Source organism: Acromyrmex echinatior, chromosome 7 (genome assembly GCF_024713525.1).
Source record: "Acromyrmex echinatior isolate Ae372 chromosome 7, ASM2471352v2, whole genome shotgun sequence".
NCBI classification, from domain to species: domain Eukaryota; kingdom Metazoa; phylum Arthropoda; class Insecta; order Hymenoptera; family Formicidae; genus Acromyrmex; species Acromyrmex echinatior.
The window spans coordinates 3,859,688-3,878,635 of NC_141858.1; the positions used below are offsets into that span (position 1 = coordinate 3,859,688).

The following is an 18,948-nucleotide window of genomic DNA, read 5'->3' on the forward strand; positions in this document are numbered from 1 at the left end:
TGAGAAATTCATTAATTACTTTCGAATGACTCTAGAGGTTTTTGATAAATTATTTACTGCTTTTGAGCCATATATTACAATACAAGAATGTGTTCGAAAAGCAATACCTCCAAATATACGATTAGAAATATGTTTTTACGTTATTTGGTTTTAGGAGATAGCATGAGATCTCTTTCCTATGCATTTCGAGTAGGACATAATACAATTTCAAAAATTGTGTCCGAAACGTGCGAAGCAATTTGGATTGCATTAAAGGATAAAATTTTTTAGCAACCCAGCAAAGATTTGTGGAAATAACAAACGAATTTGAAAAAAATTAAGATTTTCCGAATTGTATAGGAGCAATAGACGAAAAACATGTCATAATCCAATTATACATGTGAATTTCTAAAGTTAAATTAATTCATCCTTCGCTCATGCCTTGGCGGTTTCATGTTACATTACGTGTGCCGACATTATCATGATGTCTAACAGTGTCATCACGCTCTCATTGAATGTTCGATTTGCACTTATTCAGTAGAATAAAAATCTTAAATCTTTGCATGCAAGAAAAGAGATAAAACGTGAGAGTTGGATAGAGAAGCAACGGGAGAAAGAGAGAGAAAAGGTAATAAATATAGATAATAAGAGATAGCGCGCTCGATTGCTCGTCTATATTATTATATAAAATATTATTAAAATTAGCTAAGTCATATCATTAAAAGAAATATAAAATAGATACCATATCAATTTAATAAAATTGCGTGCGAAAAAAGAAAAAAGAACGTAAGAAAGAATATGGGAAGAAGAGAGAACGCGAATACTATAAGTCTAGGGCCGCAATGGGTGGAACACAAAGAATTGCATCCTACAACAGATGGCAGAGAGAAGGAAAACTCTTCTCCCTCTAACACGGACTCCCCCCTTCCTCCCCCGGTGACGCGCTTTTCCCTTCTCAATGTTTGTGAGGCACTTCCCCCTCTCTGATGCTCTCATACACATTATATACGTATACGCACTAACACATAGTGAGTTAGAATCTCTACTATTATCTTACTTGTATGTATATGTAATTTTCGATCCGAAGGAATTTATTTTTCTATGTCCCATTTGTTGGATTTACATGATTTACTGGATCCGATGTGCATCGTACGACGTTCTGCAACCAATCAGAAAGCAGAATTTTATTTCATGTCGATAATACGAAGCAAAATCTTGTTTTCTGATTAGTTGCAGTACAACGCACGTCAGATCCAGTGTGAATCCAGCAAATGATCCGAAGGAATTCATTTTCCTATATCCCATTGAGCGAAACTCTGATGCGAGCCACTATTCCGGTAGATCTAAATAAAGCAGAGGAATGAAAATTTTACTGCAGTGTCTGCAGTGCATGCTTGCAATGTATGCTGCAGTGTATCGCAATATTTCGTTGGTGTGACTAACTTCTTAATCTGAATAGTCATTGATTTCAATGACTAATCACGGTTTATGAGGCAGAGAGACACTTTTTTTGTCAAACTTTTACTTATTTTTATGCAAAAACGCATCGATTGGATGTATTTTCATCACTGTTATCAAACCTGATTAAGAGCCGTACAGATGTGCTCACAGTTTCTCAACGACAATTTCGATATTATTTGAATAACCTAGACATTTAATTATGCGAAAATACATCGACTTAAAAGTATTTTTATCAATATTTGAGGTAACCGGAATCCAATATTATATATAATATAATTTTAGCCACAATCGCTTATTCAACTCCTCCGCAATCGTTTGACTGTAAAATAATAATAACTTCAATGATTTCAACTTATAATCTCTGCAGAGTGTAGAATGTGTAAAATGTGCAGAACTATCGCAGCGCTTGCAATGCTCGCTGACCATGTGTGATGTGACTATGCATTGCTAATGCCTGCTATATTTGTCTCTTGCGCCAAAAATTTCAAAAAGACATTACCTCCATTCCGTAGCGGCGACGACGACGACGACGACAACGACGACGACATTTCTTAAATTTTTTTTAATAAAAGTTTTAAATTCGTATTTTGCATCGCAATATCTCCGCTCGTAGAGTACGTAGAGAAGAAATAAAAACACTTTCATTATACAGGATGTTTCTTAAGATGGGTCGGGGCCATATTGGGGGCGGAGAACAAAATTTTGAGATCCCCCGGATCAAAGGGAACAAAAAATTCTTACTATTTTGAGATATTGGCTGTAGTTTTCGATTAGAAAAGGAAACGTCTAAGCCAATATGCGAGTAAGCCGCGCGAATTCGTAGGACGGCGCACACTCGAGCGGCGTCGGCGTCGGCGGCGGCGCGCAGGTAGGGGGAAGTAGCGCTTCGTCGCTTAGCACAGTCTGGCATGGCGGTCCTATGTGTTTCGCCGCATCGCGTCTACACTATCCAAAATGTTATTTTAACTGAAGTTTTCCTTATACATTTTTTATCATTATAAATCACGTTATTTAGCACGATTAAATACGTTTTAATACAATTATAGATATGTTAAGCGATGTAATTAATTAGAGCACTACGCAAAGTGTATGCTGATCGTCGCGATACTTTTCCGCTTGCTTTATTATACGATGTTTCTATTTAATTACGCTTCGAGACACACTTTGTCGGAGCTATCGCGTCGTTTTATGCTATATTTAGTCGGAATTTTATTTTTTAACATGTTAATGCGTGTACACTTGAAATTATAGTATAGCTCGCGTAGATAGCCGCTACATTGTAAATCCAGATATATTATTTTTCCATGTATAATGACGCATTTGACTAAGGTTCTTTTTCACATGTTTCTTGCCTTTTAATAAGTTTTGTACACCGTTAGAAACGTTCTTAAATTTTATTAATCTTTTATGTTCACTGATGAATAAAATTTAAATTTTCTGTCACTGAAAAGATTATTTATGTATACGTTAATGAGATGTTTAAGTTTGTAGTAACTGAAAATTTAAGTGTATTGAAAAATACTAATTGAAAATTGAGTGTTTTAGTTTATTTCGATTAAACTATCCATCAAATTTAATGCCCATGTTTCATTACATTAAAAAAAATCTGTAACTTACAAGGAAAGGGACCCAACTGTCCCTCTCTGATTTTAATGAACATTTAGTATATTATTCTCCAGACAAAAATAAACGACATTATTTTTTTATACGTACCCATACGCACTTTTAGAGGGTAGAACACCCTTTAGAAAAAAATCGATGTTTCTCTTTCGAAGCGAATGTCGCTGGAATTGTAAGAGATAGAAAAAAATTTCAGAATGAAAACAGAATAGCTTCAAAAGTACTTTAGAACTATAACAAAAAAATTTTTTTCTTTATAAAAAAATAGCTTTTATTATAAAAAATTATTTAAAAAGTTTTTTTTTTATTAACATTCATTACATTTAAGACTGTAACCTAAGAGTGTAACCTAATTTTCAGTTATATTATTCAATTCTTTTCAATTACTGCATGATCATAAGCTTTTATTACACGTTACTTAAAATTCATTAAAACATTTCTAACAGTGATACAAAATAACGTAATTAATACGTTTAATTGCGTTATTTTGTATTGCATTTAATGATTTAAGAGTTTCAGTTGAAAGAATATTGGATTTGCAATGTACAGACTTACAATATTTACGATTAATTATTAATTACGAGATCATTTTGTAAGAAAAATTAAGTAAGTGTAATTAAAACTACTATTTATGTTATATATACACCCAGAGAAAGATTTCTTCGATTCAAAGAAATGTTCCTTTGTTACACGGTTAAAGAAAAAATTTCTTTAGTTTGAAAAAATTATGTTTAAAGAAATGACGATCAAATCAAAGAAATATTTTCTTTAATCGTATAGCAAAAAAAAACATTTCTTTGAAGAAATTTTTCTCTGGATGTAAAAAATCAAACTACAGAATACGATGAGATATGCAATGCAGACGCTACTCATATTCTTCTGAAAATATAAACATTTTAAGTACTAAGGAAACGCTATCGTTTCCACACCACCTTGAGGTAGATAGCTTGGCGCGTTTTTTTTTAAGTGATTTCCCCAGTAGGCCTAATCCACTCTCATTGTTTAATGCAACAATTTTCGAAATGCCTTCCTGCTTATGAATAGAGTTCGGCTCTTCGAACTATTTGCCGCGTTGCACCATGTCCGGCATAATGGTATTAAAGGCCGCCATGATCTCATCGCCTCATATTCAAGGTCATCACATCTGTACTCGATTAAGTCTTTTATATGGCCCCAAACAAATCAAGCACATTTAAATGTGGCGACCTTGCCGGTCAAGTAATCGGGCCACCACGATCCATCCACTTCTCCGGAAAACGCGCGTCTAACATTTCTTTTATTTGACGGGAGAAATATGCGGGAGCTCCATCATCATAAATAAATCAGCGTTTGGCGAATATGGAGAGGAACGTCCTCGAAAAGCACCGGTAATTTTCTAAAAACTCTCCATACGCCTGTGCGCTGAGACATGGCGGCAAAAAATGAGGACCGATCTAAAAATTGTCAATTGTAAAATACATTTCGAAAAAACTATGAAAGAAAAGATATTTTCTTTATAGTTTACAAGAATATTTACCACTCGGTCCTTTAACACTCCTGCCCATACGTTGATTGATCAACGGTATTGAAAGGCGCGAATGGCGTGTGGATTTTCGAATTGCCAGAACAAATGCCTCATCCGTCCATAAGATATAAACGGGAAATGAGGCATTTCGCTGACATTGCAAGACATGTGCAAGAAGCTCTGAGCATATTTTGATGTTTAATTTCTGCAAAAAAGCATTGTGATTATCGAGTAAAAAGAATAAGTAAATACCTTCACAAAAATGGACGCGCGGTATTTCATCTCGCTCCAGCAATTACTGCACGCGTTGGTAATGAAATGGCCGTAAATTATTCTGTCGTAAAATGCGATGCACCGTATATCGCGGTAAACCGTGCGCGAGTTGCACGACGCACACTCAGTTCGAGGATTTTCCTCGAACATCCAAAGGACTTCTTCTTCGAGACCGACGTTGCGACATATCGGACCGTAGTTTCGCGTATCCCGCAGGAGACTTCCTGTTTCCTTCGCCCGTAGGGTACATTTCTTAATAGCCTTTGACGAAGGTTGCCGCTCGCGATTAGGAAATCGTTTCGCGTAAATATGCGCCGCGAGTTCAGCATTTTCATCGGCATTTTCATCGGCCATCCCGTAACAGATAATCATATCTGTATATTCTTCTGTATTATACGACATTTTTACAAGCACACGTTGTCACTGAACATGGAGCAGCACAAGTGTGCAGTTGATGACGAACGAGAAAAAAACAACATTGGACAACTGTCCATAATAAATGCTTGTAATAATAAATTACTAAACAATAAGAAACTACCCCTAATCCATCTCAACCAACTAAAATTCCAATAACATTTGGACTAATTATTATTAAAATTATAAACAATAACAACAAATAATTAAATTGATTTATGTACTTTTCTAATCATATATATTCAATTCTATATATTATAATATAATTATTGAGGAAATTAATATAATAAATCTGATAAATAATATTGAAATCCAATCTATTAATAAAAAATAAATTTTACAGTATTAAATTCTAACACTAACCGTTCCAAAATAACAATTAAATCTAAATAATAAAATCTAATACTCATTATCCCTAAAATTACAAATATGCAAAACATATATATAAAAAATAATACATTTAAAATAATTTAAGAGTTAATGTATAATAAACAGTATCATTAATTCCATTGTTTGAGATCGGTAATTCGAAAAAAAAGGTAAGAACTCCTTCGATCGACCGACAGGAATTGTTATTGAATGCACGCACAAGGCGAGCTCGTGATTTCATCTCGAGCCTGACATTAAGCCTCGTCAAAGTCAGGGATTCGTCGTTCTCTAGTCTTTTCAAAACAATTCGGTACACGCAAACAGGCACCGGCAACGGACCATCGAAAGTTCTAGAATAATTCAATTCGCGCACGCGAGCGCCGCGCTCCGACGAATACGTCACGCGCTGTCACCAATCCCGCGTACGGATTTTCTGTCGCGCATGACTGTTACGTTGAGCGTCGTTAGAAAAGAATCGAAAGCACCAATCAATTTTGTACAACCAATGCCACGTAATAATTACGATTGTGGCAAAATTTAATTGGATTTCTCCCAAGAAGAAAGCCCAGACCGAAAGCAATAAATGCTTCGATCTCGCCGTCCCTCCGGGGCAGATTGCTTAGATAGTTTACACCTCTTACACCGTTTACACCGCTTAGAGTTCTTAGATTTCTTAGAGTTCTTACTTCTAAAAGTTCTTCGAGTTCTTAGAATCATAGTCTCGCTACTATATCGCTTCGTAAAACCGCCGTGCTAACCGCTTAGTGAAAACCGCTATAAAACGAATCTTTCCGAGAAAATCGCCGAGATTTTCCATCACCGCGATTCCAAATATAATTTTGGAAAGGGTGACCGCATTTGATATTCTGTTAATCCAATATTTAATTAATTATATTTTTTGACTCTGTAACTGATCATATTAAAGAAAATTCTTTTGTTAAATTAAAAGGAACGAAGTTCTCTTTACTGTCGTGTATCACATTAACCGTGTGCCGTTCTCTCACTCGAACCTTTCCGCGCGGTGCATTCTCGCACATTTTCTGGTCCTTCGAGCCGGGTTTGAACTAGCGAGAAACATTGTTAGACAAACGCCGCATCACTTTAAAAATTTCACGTCAGCGCTCTCGCTCTGATTCGCTCTCGCACATCATAAATAAATTTTTTTTTTAAAACTACTTAAATAAATTTTTTTTATTCTTTATGCTCTAATAAAATAAACTCATTAATTACCTTACCTACCTATAATATATTCTTTTTACTTTCTTCTATTATTACATAAATATAATTAAATTTAATAAATATATTAACAAAAGGAAAAAAAATGCATTAAATAAAATTATATATTCCTTCAAATTAGAATTATAAATTTTATTTTCATAATAAATATTCGTCCTATGATAAACATACGAATATAAATACAGTGAGTAAGCTGCTCTAAAGAAACAAATTAACATTAAATATATTAATATATAAACCTCCCAATTTAAAATTCTTATCAACATTATTATTTCTCCTATAAAATTTAAAGACAAAGGAAAAAAAAATTTATAATACAAAATAATAATAACCATATTATAACTGCAGGTAATTTACTTACTAAACTCTTATTTAAAAACAACAATCGTCTCCCTGATCGTTCATAATATAAATTTACTATATAAAGTATCCTAGATGAACATAAACCATGAGAAATTATTATTACATACCTCCTAATCACACCAGCCTTAAATATAATCATTAATCTACATAATATTAAATTTATGAACTACCGAAGAATAAGCTACTATACTTTTTATATCAATTTTATACCAAACATAAAATTCTTACCATAATAATCCTGCCAATAATCCCAATTCTAAAAATCAAATAATTATATTTTACTCTAACCTTATAATACAATTCTATTAATCCATATCCGCCTATTTTTAACAATACTTCACTAAAACCATAGATCCATAAACTGGAGCCTTAGGAAATCAAATATGAAATAAATATATAGGTATTTTAATAAAAAAAGTTGTATAAAAAAATCATCAAAAATCCCCAAAACGTAAAACCATATCCACTTATAACTACCACTATTAACCTAAATTTAATCATTATACCATATATATACATATTAAAGACATTATACCAATAAAGGAAATGAAATCAATAATATATATATATATATATATATATATATATATATATATATATATTATTGATATATTACAATATTATATAATAACCAGCACTTAAACGCTCAGGATTTCTACCTCAATAAATAATTTAAAAAAATGTAGGTACTATTCTAATTTCAAATATTAACTAAAATAAAATCTATAAACACAAAAAATATCATCAATACCACTAATATATCAATAAAAATTAATAATTTTAATTTACTAAATTCATTTAAACTCATAAATATTAAACCTAAAATTCATAATCTTAATATTATTAATATTATCGAATAATAATTAGATCCTATTCTTATAATAATATTAAATCAAAAATTAAAAGTAATAAAAAAGGCTCTGTACTAATAAGCAAAAGGTAGTATAAAAGAAGGGCAAGGAGCCAATGATGTATATAAAAAAAATTATAATTTAGATAAGCAAACTTAATACAAAACAATTAAAATACAATAAAATAAAACAAACGTTTCAACTCCAATTGAATCATTTTCAATGCCATCATACAATAATATCAATGTCGTTCTAAATTAAAAATTCGTACATAATCTTACAATATTCTTACAATTCTTACAACGAAAAACTTTTTCGTTTTATGACATCGTTTAAGTCAGATGCTGGTTATCTTTGCGAATTTGCTTATAACCTATTAAATTAAAAAGACTTTTTTATTGTACCACGAAATGGACTACATTTTATATTTTTTTCTCGTTGTGTATTATGGGACTCTTAACAGATTTACTATAATAAGAACTTTCTTATGACTTTGTTAATTCTTGATAAAAATGACTCACAGCGTATTACACAGAAAGAAGAAAGAATTTTTTGTTTAGGAATTGTAAGAATATTGTAAGATTATATACGAATTTTTAATTTAGAACGACATTGATATTATTGTATAATGGCATTGAAAATGACTCAATTGGAGTTGAAACGTTTGTTTTATTTTATTGTATTTTAATTGTTTTGTATTAAGTTTGCTTATCTAAATTATAATTTTTTTTATATACGTCATTGGCTCTTTGCCCTTCTTTTATACTACCTTTTGAATATTAAATCACTTTACATTTATTATATATAAATATAAAAATCAATATAAGACTAAATAAATTACATAAATTATAATAAAATATAATTATAAAATTTATAAACATAATTATTATAATAAATTTTATCATAAAATCTTAACTAACAATTCTATTCAAAAAATTAAAAATATTAATTTAATTTATTTTAATATCATTCATTCTTATATTCTTCTTATTTTTATGATAAAATAATAATAATAATAATAATATATATATATACAATAAATAATTTCTTATAATTATAATTAATACTTATAGTATTTATATATCTCCTACACCATCAACTATCCTCTCTCTCTCTTTCTTTTATTTATTATTATTAAAATTTTCTAAAATTAAATAATAATACAAATCATTTCCTTTAAATCGAACAATTATTACTAATAAACCTAATTCCAATATCCTCTCACATATTCTGTAAAAATCAAATAATATATTAAAATTCTATTCCTACTTGGGCTATAACAATATACTCGTACATAATTATAGACATATTTATTTATCAATAACTCAATTATCATCAATATAATTAATATATGTTTATGTATTAATACCAATAATAATAAAGAAATCAAAAAAACTTGTATATAAACTATAATATCTAAAAAAATATTATTTATTTACAATTTAATTAGTTAAAAAAATCTAATAATTCAAAAAATAATGTTTTATAGTTTATCAAATAAAATATTAATTTTGTAAATTAAAGATATAAAAAATAAATAATTTATTAAAACAATAATAAAAATCAAAAAAATATTTTCAAATATATACTTCTAATCTCTAAAATTAACATTCTTTCCCTTACACTATTTTTTTATTATACCCCCCCCCCACACACACACACACACACGAACGCACGCACGCACGCGCGCGCGCACACGCACACGCACACACACACACACACACGCACGCACACACACACGCACACACACACGCACACGCACACACACACACACACGCACGAACGCACGCAGGCACGCGCGCGCGCGCGCGCGCACACACACACACACACACACACACACACACGCACGCACGCACGCACGCACACACACCTTTTATTCCGTCATTATATATTGAAAACACTACATTATATATCTTACACAAAAACACTAATAAATATACTATATTTTAAATATTAATTAATCCTCTTATTTAATCCCCAACTTAATTAACTTAACAAATCCCCCAAAATTAAAATTATCTTTCCATTTATTCTTATTAAACTCCCATTCTTCCATCAAAACAACTACATACTAATCAAGTTTAATTAAATTATGACTAAATTATCTAATATATTCTTTCTCATTTTTTTTTACTAATATTTTTTATTATATTTATCCTTTTACTCAATTCCTTTAATATTAGCTCATAATCATTATACTAATCTTTACTAATCTTTTTTAATATCATTCTGATCAAAAAATTATTTATATTCAATCATAATTTACTTTAATTAGCGGACTACTTATCAGTTTTCTATATTTTACAAGATTAATTTCTAATATAAAAACTAATTGTTCAATTAATTTTACTTTAATTCTAACTTTTATAATAAATATATTTATACTCTTAATAATAAAAATTCCATTTAATGAATCCTCCTCTGCTTCCAATTTTCATTTAACTTTTATAAATTCTAATATTTTTAATATAAATTTTCTTATTAATATTAATAAAAGAATATTTGATAACATTTTTTATATCTACCTCTATCTCCACAATAATATTACCTTACTTTGTATACAGGGTGCGACGCCAAAATCCGGACAAATTATACATTTTTTCTAAACATGTTTTATTGCTACAATGAAAAGGTTTATAAAATTTGTTTACCTCCATTGTTTGTAAGGCCATAAAGAACATATTCATTCAATATATCCCCCGCTTGCTTGAATGACCGCCTCCATTTTCGGTCTGAAGCGTCCGCAGGCACGCTTTAATGCGTCACGGTCCATATCGGTGAATGCCGCTTCAATAGCGGCTCTCAATGATGCGACGTTTGGATGTCTGGACTTGTTCGTGACCTTTTCAACCACGCCCCATACGTAGAAGTCCAAAGGATTCAAATCTGGGCTGTTGGGAAGCCAGAATTCTTTCGACTAAAACATGTCGACGTTGTCCGACAACCAATTTTGCACCAAATGACTTGTGTGGGCGGGCGCATCGTCCTGCTGGAAAACATATGGCTTTCCAGACGACACAGTTTCCATCCACGGCTTCACTACATTTGCCAGAACACGCAAATGATTTCTGTCGCCGAGCGCCCGGCGCGAATACTTTCGATAATCGCGGCTCTTCGGTTATACTCCGCACTTGGTTTCAACATTGCGACTGTTTCGAGGTTATGATGGTTTAGTACATGCGTCAAGCTATTTGAATGCCAATCGCGACATCTACCAATGGTATTGAACGGAGGGAATTTCAATTTGAAATTTGCGGATTTTGGCGCCGCACCCTGTATTTTTCTTACTCATATCTATATTTATAGTCATTAAAATATTAGGGGTACAAATAAGTTCGTGCGGTTTTGAAAGAGATGGCGTAACTACTGTTTCATTCCACCGTTCCGTATTTCTAAGTATGCGTTGGATAACTGTCATTAGTAGGCATTAAATTCAGTATGTGTCATTTGTTCGAATTGTAAACAACAATATTTTTATTTCGTCAAATATGTCAAACTCTGTACCAAATAAAGTGTTTTTGCGGGGAGTTTTACTGCATTACTTCAATATGAAGAAAAGTGCTGCCGAAAGTCATCGTATTTTAGTGGAAGTTTATGGTGACCATGCTCTATCTGAGCGAACGTGTCAGAAGTGGTTTGCACGGTTTAAGAGTGGTGACTTTGACTTGGAAGACCAAGAGCGTGCCGGATGTCCAAGAAAGTTTGAAGACGCAGAATTAGAGGCATTACTCGATGAAGATCCATGTCAAACGCAAGAAGAGCTTGCATTATCATTGGAAGTGACTCTGATTACATTGTAACCGGTTTTTCACAATAAAGCCCCAAATTTCGAGAAAAAACCGCACGAACTTATTTGTACCCCTAATATGTTCTATTAAATCTTCATCCTTACGAAAAATTATTAGTTAATCAATAAATTAAAAAAATTAAAAATTTTTTAATTATTAAAATATATAAATATATGAAAAAAATTAATAAAATAATTAAACATTCTTTAAATCTTCCCTCCTCTATTAATATCTCCTACTGATGAAACTTCGGTTTTTTATTAGGTCTTTTCCTAATAATTCAAATTATAAGAGGATTATTCTTATCCATTCATTATTGCCCCAATATTTCAATCGCTTTTAACAGAATCATTCATATTATTCAAAATGTCCCAAACTGATGAATTATACACAATATTCATATAAATGGAGCCTCATTTTTTTTTATTTATATATATTTATACATTAGTCTAATTTTATTAATATCTATCAACTCCTTTAATTTAACTCACTTGAATCTCAAGTGTCCCAATTTTTTTATTAGCTATAACTACAGCCTTTTTAAGATATGTACTCCTCTAGGGTCAAATATCTTTCTGAGGAGCCACAGTAATTGCTAACCTTATATCAATCATCCCATATATAGGAAATATATTAGCTATATGAATCTGAGGAGGATTTTCCATTAATAACCCAAACTTTAAATCGTTTCTTCTCCTTTCATTTTATCCTCCCATTTATATATATATCTCATCGCTTTATTTATTTTTATTCATATATTCTTCTTATATACAACCGGATACTCAAATTCCATAGGAATAAACAATGATCTTTACAAAATTCCCTTTCACCCATACTTTACCCTTAAAGACTTGCTAGGTTTCTGAGATTATCGCCTCAATTTTCCTTATTATTATTCTTCAATATCCATGTATTTTAAGTGATCCTTAGCTAATCCCATAGTTACTCCCACCTATATTCAATCAGAACGATTTTTTTTTATTTGCCTATGCTATTCTTCGCTCTATCCCTAATAAACTAGGGGAAGTAATTGCACATATCAATTTTAATTCTCTATGCTCACCCTTTTATTAAATCTAAATACTTTACTTCATCATCAATCATTATTTCTAACCAATTAATATATTGAACATTTATTAATACCTTTATTTTATTAACACGAGCCGGGGCTCAATTAATTGAAATACCTTATATATTAATTAGTCAAATTCTTACTTTAATTTACTTCTCATTTTTTATTTCCCTATCTATAAGCCATAAAATATGAAAAATTATTATTCATTATTGTTATTAATTAAAATATTACTATTATAATAAAAAATAAATATTATAATATTTACTACTTATATTTATAAAATTATTTATTTTTCTATTTATCTTACAAACTAAACTTTTCTTTTCTTATTCCTGTCTATCGCCCCTCATCTCACTCCTATCTCATTTCTATCTTATATTTTTTTCCTTAACTCCTTTTATTATCACCTACCTATATCATTTTTCTAAAAACTTTTTAAAAATAATATCAATAAAATAATTAATTTAATTATTTTAAATTAAATTAATTACCTAAAAATATTATAATTATTATCCCGCCAAACTAACAGCTAATTTTATTCATCGCCCTCTAATAACCCGTCCCGTCCTCTCATTCACACCTTCTTTACTCTTTTAATTCATTATATAATTACTTTATAATATTTATTAAAAATAACATATTAATTTTACTATTAATTTACAATTATATACTATTTTATAATATAAATTATATTATTATATTATAATAAAACAAAAACATCTCTCTCTCTCTCATTTATTTTATTTTAATTCATAATTAATATGATCTTGAATAAATCTATGTTTTGAAAACATAAGAAATAATTAAACTTTCTATTAATTTTTATCATAATTTTTTATATACCTCATCCCCCCCGCCCATCTTTTTTTCCCTAACTTTAAACTAAATAAATAAACTAAACAAACATAAACTTAAATATCAAAATAAAAATTATATAATTCAAAATAAATGGTAAAATAATTTTTCAATATAAACAAATTAATTCATCATAATGTATCCGAGGCAAAATTCCACGTATTAAAATAATTAAAAATACTATTAAATTAATATACAATTACATTCACATTGAAATAATTAAATCAGTAAATATACCCACCACTAAATACCTAAAAAAAAATAATCATTCCATATTCTGCTATAAAAATTAATGCAAACCTACCTCTAAAATACTTTACATTAAACCCAGAAACGAATTCAGATCCTCTACAAAATCTATAGGCCTACGATTTAATTCAGCTATTATCCTCCAGCTATTATTAAGTAAAAATATTAAAAATAAATAACTATAACTCCACACCACACCTCCACATACACCTGCCACTTTAAAAAATCTATAAAAGAATATCTTTCCCTTAAAATTATTAATATTAAAAAAATCATAATTATATTAATTTCATATGATAAAGTCTGAGAAATACCTCAAACCGCCTCCATTAATGAATATAAAGAATTAAAAAATCACCCCATAAATATAAATATATAACCTATAATAGTTAAAATAATAATCAAAATTAATAATGAATAATTTAAATAATAATTATTAGTAATATTCCCATATATTAATCAATTTATTATAATTATTATAAATAAAATAATAGGACAAATATATATATATAATAATTTGTAGTATATATAATAATTTGAATCATAAACAATGAAGATCTCTTTACTAAATAACTTAATAGCATCTCTAAAAGGCTGTAATAAATCTCCCAATCCTACTTTATTAGACCTCTTACACTCTTGGATATACTCCAAAATTTTATGCTCTAAAAGAGTCAAAAAAGCCACTCTCACTAATATATAAATTTCTAAAATAATTAATCTAACCAAAGTTATTAATATATAATTCATATACCTTAAAATTATTACTTTTAATGTACTATTCTGCCAAAGTAATAAATGATAAATTATAAACACATTTCTCATTTTTTTATCTTCTCTCTATATCAACTAAAATTTATTATTATCAATCCTTTATTAATTTTTTAATAATTATACCTTTTTCAAAAAAAATTTAAATTCATAAATATAGTTCTTTCGTACAAATATTTATAACCTAATTATAGATAGAAACCGATCTGACTCACGCCGATTTAAATTCAAATCATGTAAGATTCTAAAAGTCGAACAGACTTAAATATTAAACTTCTACACTTAATTTTTATCTTAATTCAACATCGAGGTCGCAATCATTTTTATCAATATGATCTTTCTAAAAATATTACGCGGTTAGACCTAACAATTATTCTTACTGTAATTTTAACTAACAATCCATGATTAATAAACAATTCTTTTACTAATTTATATCTTAATTTTAAACTAAAATTAATCAAATTTCATCAATCCTCCCAAGTAAATATATAAAATTATTTAATTTAACTATAAATAAAAAATAAATTTTATACACTTTATACATAAATGCTATAGGTCTTTTTTCGTCCAATAATTCGTCTAAAAATTTAATGTGAAGAAATCAATAACTTAACCTAAGACAGCTTAAATTTCATCTTTACATTCATTCTAGTTTCCATTTAAAAAACAATTTATTATGCTATCTTTGTACAGTCAATATACTGCAGCTATATTTAATTTTTTAAATCATTAGTAAATATTCTCTTCGATTCTAGTAAAAATCTTTTATTGTAATCAAAAAACAATATTTTTATTAAAAAAGTTGAACCGGAACTCTAGTTGGTTCATTTCTAAAATTATATTAACCTAAAAAATAATATTTTATTTTATTTTTAATTTTCTACGATTTTATCATGATTTCTTGACTTCAATAATTAAAATAATATTTCTTTATTCAATTAAATTTTATAATTTCAATAAATCATTTATAATTTATTTTTCTGCTATCAAATATTAAAAAATATTCTAATAAATTATTATACATACAATAAAATATATTATTATATATAATATTATTTATCCTTATATTTATTCTTATATTAATTAATAATAAATTATTAATTTTTTTTTTCAATTATGTATTAGTAATTTTAATCTATATTACAGATTATCTCATAATTCCTAAATAATAATCGATATTCTAAACAAATAATATAATTATTACAACTCATTCTATTAAATCAATTATGTGTAATTTAATTAGGCTAATAATTAGGGCTAAATTAAATTTAATTATAAAAAAACTAGATATCTTTAAAATTGACTAGAATATCTCCATTAATAATTTATTTTTAATAATTATTAATATATTATTATATTACACATTAATTAATATTAAATTTTTATTAGCTCTTTCAAATTAGAGAAATTTAATAAATTTATAAATTATATTTTAATAAACCCCGGATATAAAAGGTACACTCAACTAAAATTACTTTTATATATCTAATTTAAATTCATTTACATTACTTCCACTATAATCTATAATAATTATTTTATTTTAACTAATAAAACTATATTAACTTCAATATATCTTTAATTATTATCTGAAATTCCTTTCTTCTAACCTATAATCATATATTATTTATATAATCCAATAATTTTTTCTACATACCCCAATTAATAAAAATTAATTTATTAACTATTATTACATAAATTTTATCTTTAATACATCTAAATACACATTCCTGTACATTTAGTTTGTTACGACTTTTTTCAACTATTTTATTTATGAAAATGACGAGCAATTTGTACATATTTTATTTAAATTTTGATTTATTAAATTTAATAAATTTACTATTAAATCCTACCTCATTTAAATTCTTAAAATTTAAAATTCCTATAATAATTTATTCAAATGTAACTCATTTTTTCCTAATAACTCTACATTTTGATTTGAATTCAAATTAAAAGTTCAATTTAATAATTATATTTCTAATAAAATAATTTTCAAACAACAATACATAAAAATTTCTATCAGGACTATCGTGGACTACCATTTATAAAACAAATTCCTCTATTTAAAATACCGCCAAATTATTTAAATTTAATGTTTCAACATTTAATTTTTAATCATTTTATTTATAATAATAGGATATCTAATCCTAATTTTTTAAATAATTTAACTATTTACAAAAATTTATTATCTTTTTTATTTAAATTAAATTTTTAAATATTTCACCATATAAAAATTCTTTTCAATAAAATTTTTTATTGTATAAAATTCTTATTTATTCATTAATATTTATTAATTAATAAAAATTTACTTATAACATAATTTAATCGCTATTGCTGGCACTAAAATTTATAATTATTTTTTATAAATTACTAAATTTAATTACTTAAATTTAAATTATTATAAATATTATTTTTTATAATAAAAAATTATTTAAATTTTTATTAAATTTATTATAAAAATTTAAATATATACGAGGTCTGTTCAAAATTATCGCGAATTTTGTGTTTTTTCAAAAATTATTTATTTATTCATGAATATCTATTTTGTCCCCTTCAAAGTAATCCCCATCAGATATTATACACTTGTGCCAACGTTTTTTCCAATCCTCGAAGCACTTCAAAAAATCATTTTTTGTGATCTTGTTCAGCTTCTCCTTCGATGCCGTCTTTATCTCCTTAATCGTAGCGTCGTCTTTTCATGGGCCTCTTCAGTTTCGAGAACAAGAAAAAGTCACAGGGGGCCAGATCTGGGGAATACGGTGGCTGCCGCATCATTAGTGTGTTGTTTTTGGCCAAAAATTCGCGCACAAGCAACGATGTGTGAGCAGGGGCGTTATCATGGTGCAAAAGTCAATTTTTGTTCTTCCACAAATCCGGGCGTTTCTGGCGGATTGCTTCGCGCAAATTGCGCATAACTTGCAAGTAATATTCCTTATTGACCGTTCTACCCTGTGGCAAGAACTCATGATGCACCACGCCCTTGCAATCGAAGAAAACTGTGAGCAAAACCTTCACATTCGACCGAACTTGGCGCGCTTTTTTCGGTCTTGGCTCGTGCGGCAGCTTCCATTGGGATGATTGAGCTTTGGTTTCCACGTCATAACCATAAACCCATGATTCATCACCAGTTATGATCCTCTGGAGCACATTTGGATCGTCGCGGACAGAGTCCAACAGCTCCTTAGCAATGTTAATGCGATGATGTTTTTGGTCGAAATTGAGCAATTTTGTACGAATTTCGCGGCGACCCGTCTCATGCCCAAATCATTGGTAAAAATCGAATGGCATGAGCCAATCGATATGTTTAGGTCTTCAGCAACTTCTCTAACGGTGATTCGACGATTGCCCAATACTATTTTCTTCACTTCATCAATGTTTTCGTCTGTTGTTGACGTGCTCAGGCGTCCGGCACGCTCTTCGTCATTCACATCTTCTCGGCCCTCTGAGAACATTTTGTACCACCGATAAACGTTGCTTCGGTCCAAGATAGCTTCACCATATGTCACAGTCAACATTCGGAATGCGTCCGCGCACTTAATTTTGTTTTTCACACAAAATTTGATACAGATTCTTTGATCCATTTTTTGGAATAGGCAAAAATCGAAGACGAGCCAAAACACGTGCAAGCAAAGCAGCTGTCAAAAATTAACTGAACATTCAAAATGGCCGAACTTGTCGGCATAAGTGAGAGACATGAGTACCAACATAACGCCACAAAAAAATCGAAAATCGAATATACGTAACCCGCAGAAATTCAAAATTCGCGATACTTTTTGAACAGACCTCGTAAATATATATAATGTATATATAATATTTATTATCTAAATTTTAACTTTTTTTTAATTTTTCTTTATTTTCTTCATTTTTATATATTATTTTTTTATCAAAATAATTATTTTTATTTTATTTATATTAAATTTTAATAATAAAATATATATAATAATAAAAACCATTTAAAAATTTATAATATCTTTTTATTAATTTAAATTTTTTGTTTACTCTATTTCATAATAAAATCTTTTCATCGTGAATGAAATATTTTTTTAAACTAAAATTTAAATCATTTAAAATTAACTAAATTAATATCATCTCAATTCTCAAATCTAATTTTTAACCACCATCACCTCAATCCTCAACTCAACA

The 18,948-nt window shown here is 28.7% G+C and overlaps 1 protein-coding gene across 1 annotated transcript; it reads right to left on the minus strand.

Moving 5' to 3' along the window:
* Window positions 1–10,753: 10,753 nt before the first annotated feature.
* Window positions 10,754–18,320, minus strand: LOC147909015 (histone-lysine N-methyltransferase SETMAR-like). Its single transcript, XM_087408252.1, has 3 exons — window positions 18,039–18,320; window positions 17,722–17,985; window positions 10,754–10,987 (listed from the first exon to the last, which is right to left on the minus strand). Exons 1-3 carry the CDS (start codon window positions 18,318–18,320, stop codon window positions 10,754–10,756), a joined length of 780 nt encoding a protein of 259 aa, XP_087264378.1.
* Window positions 18,321–18,948: the final 628 nt, after the last annotated feature.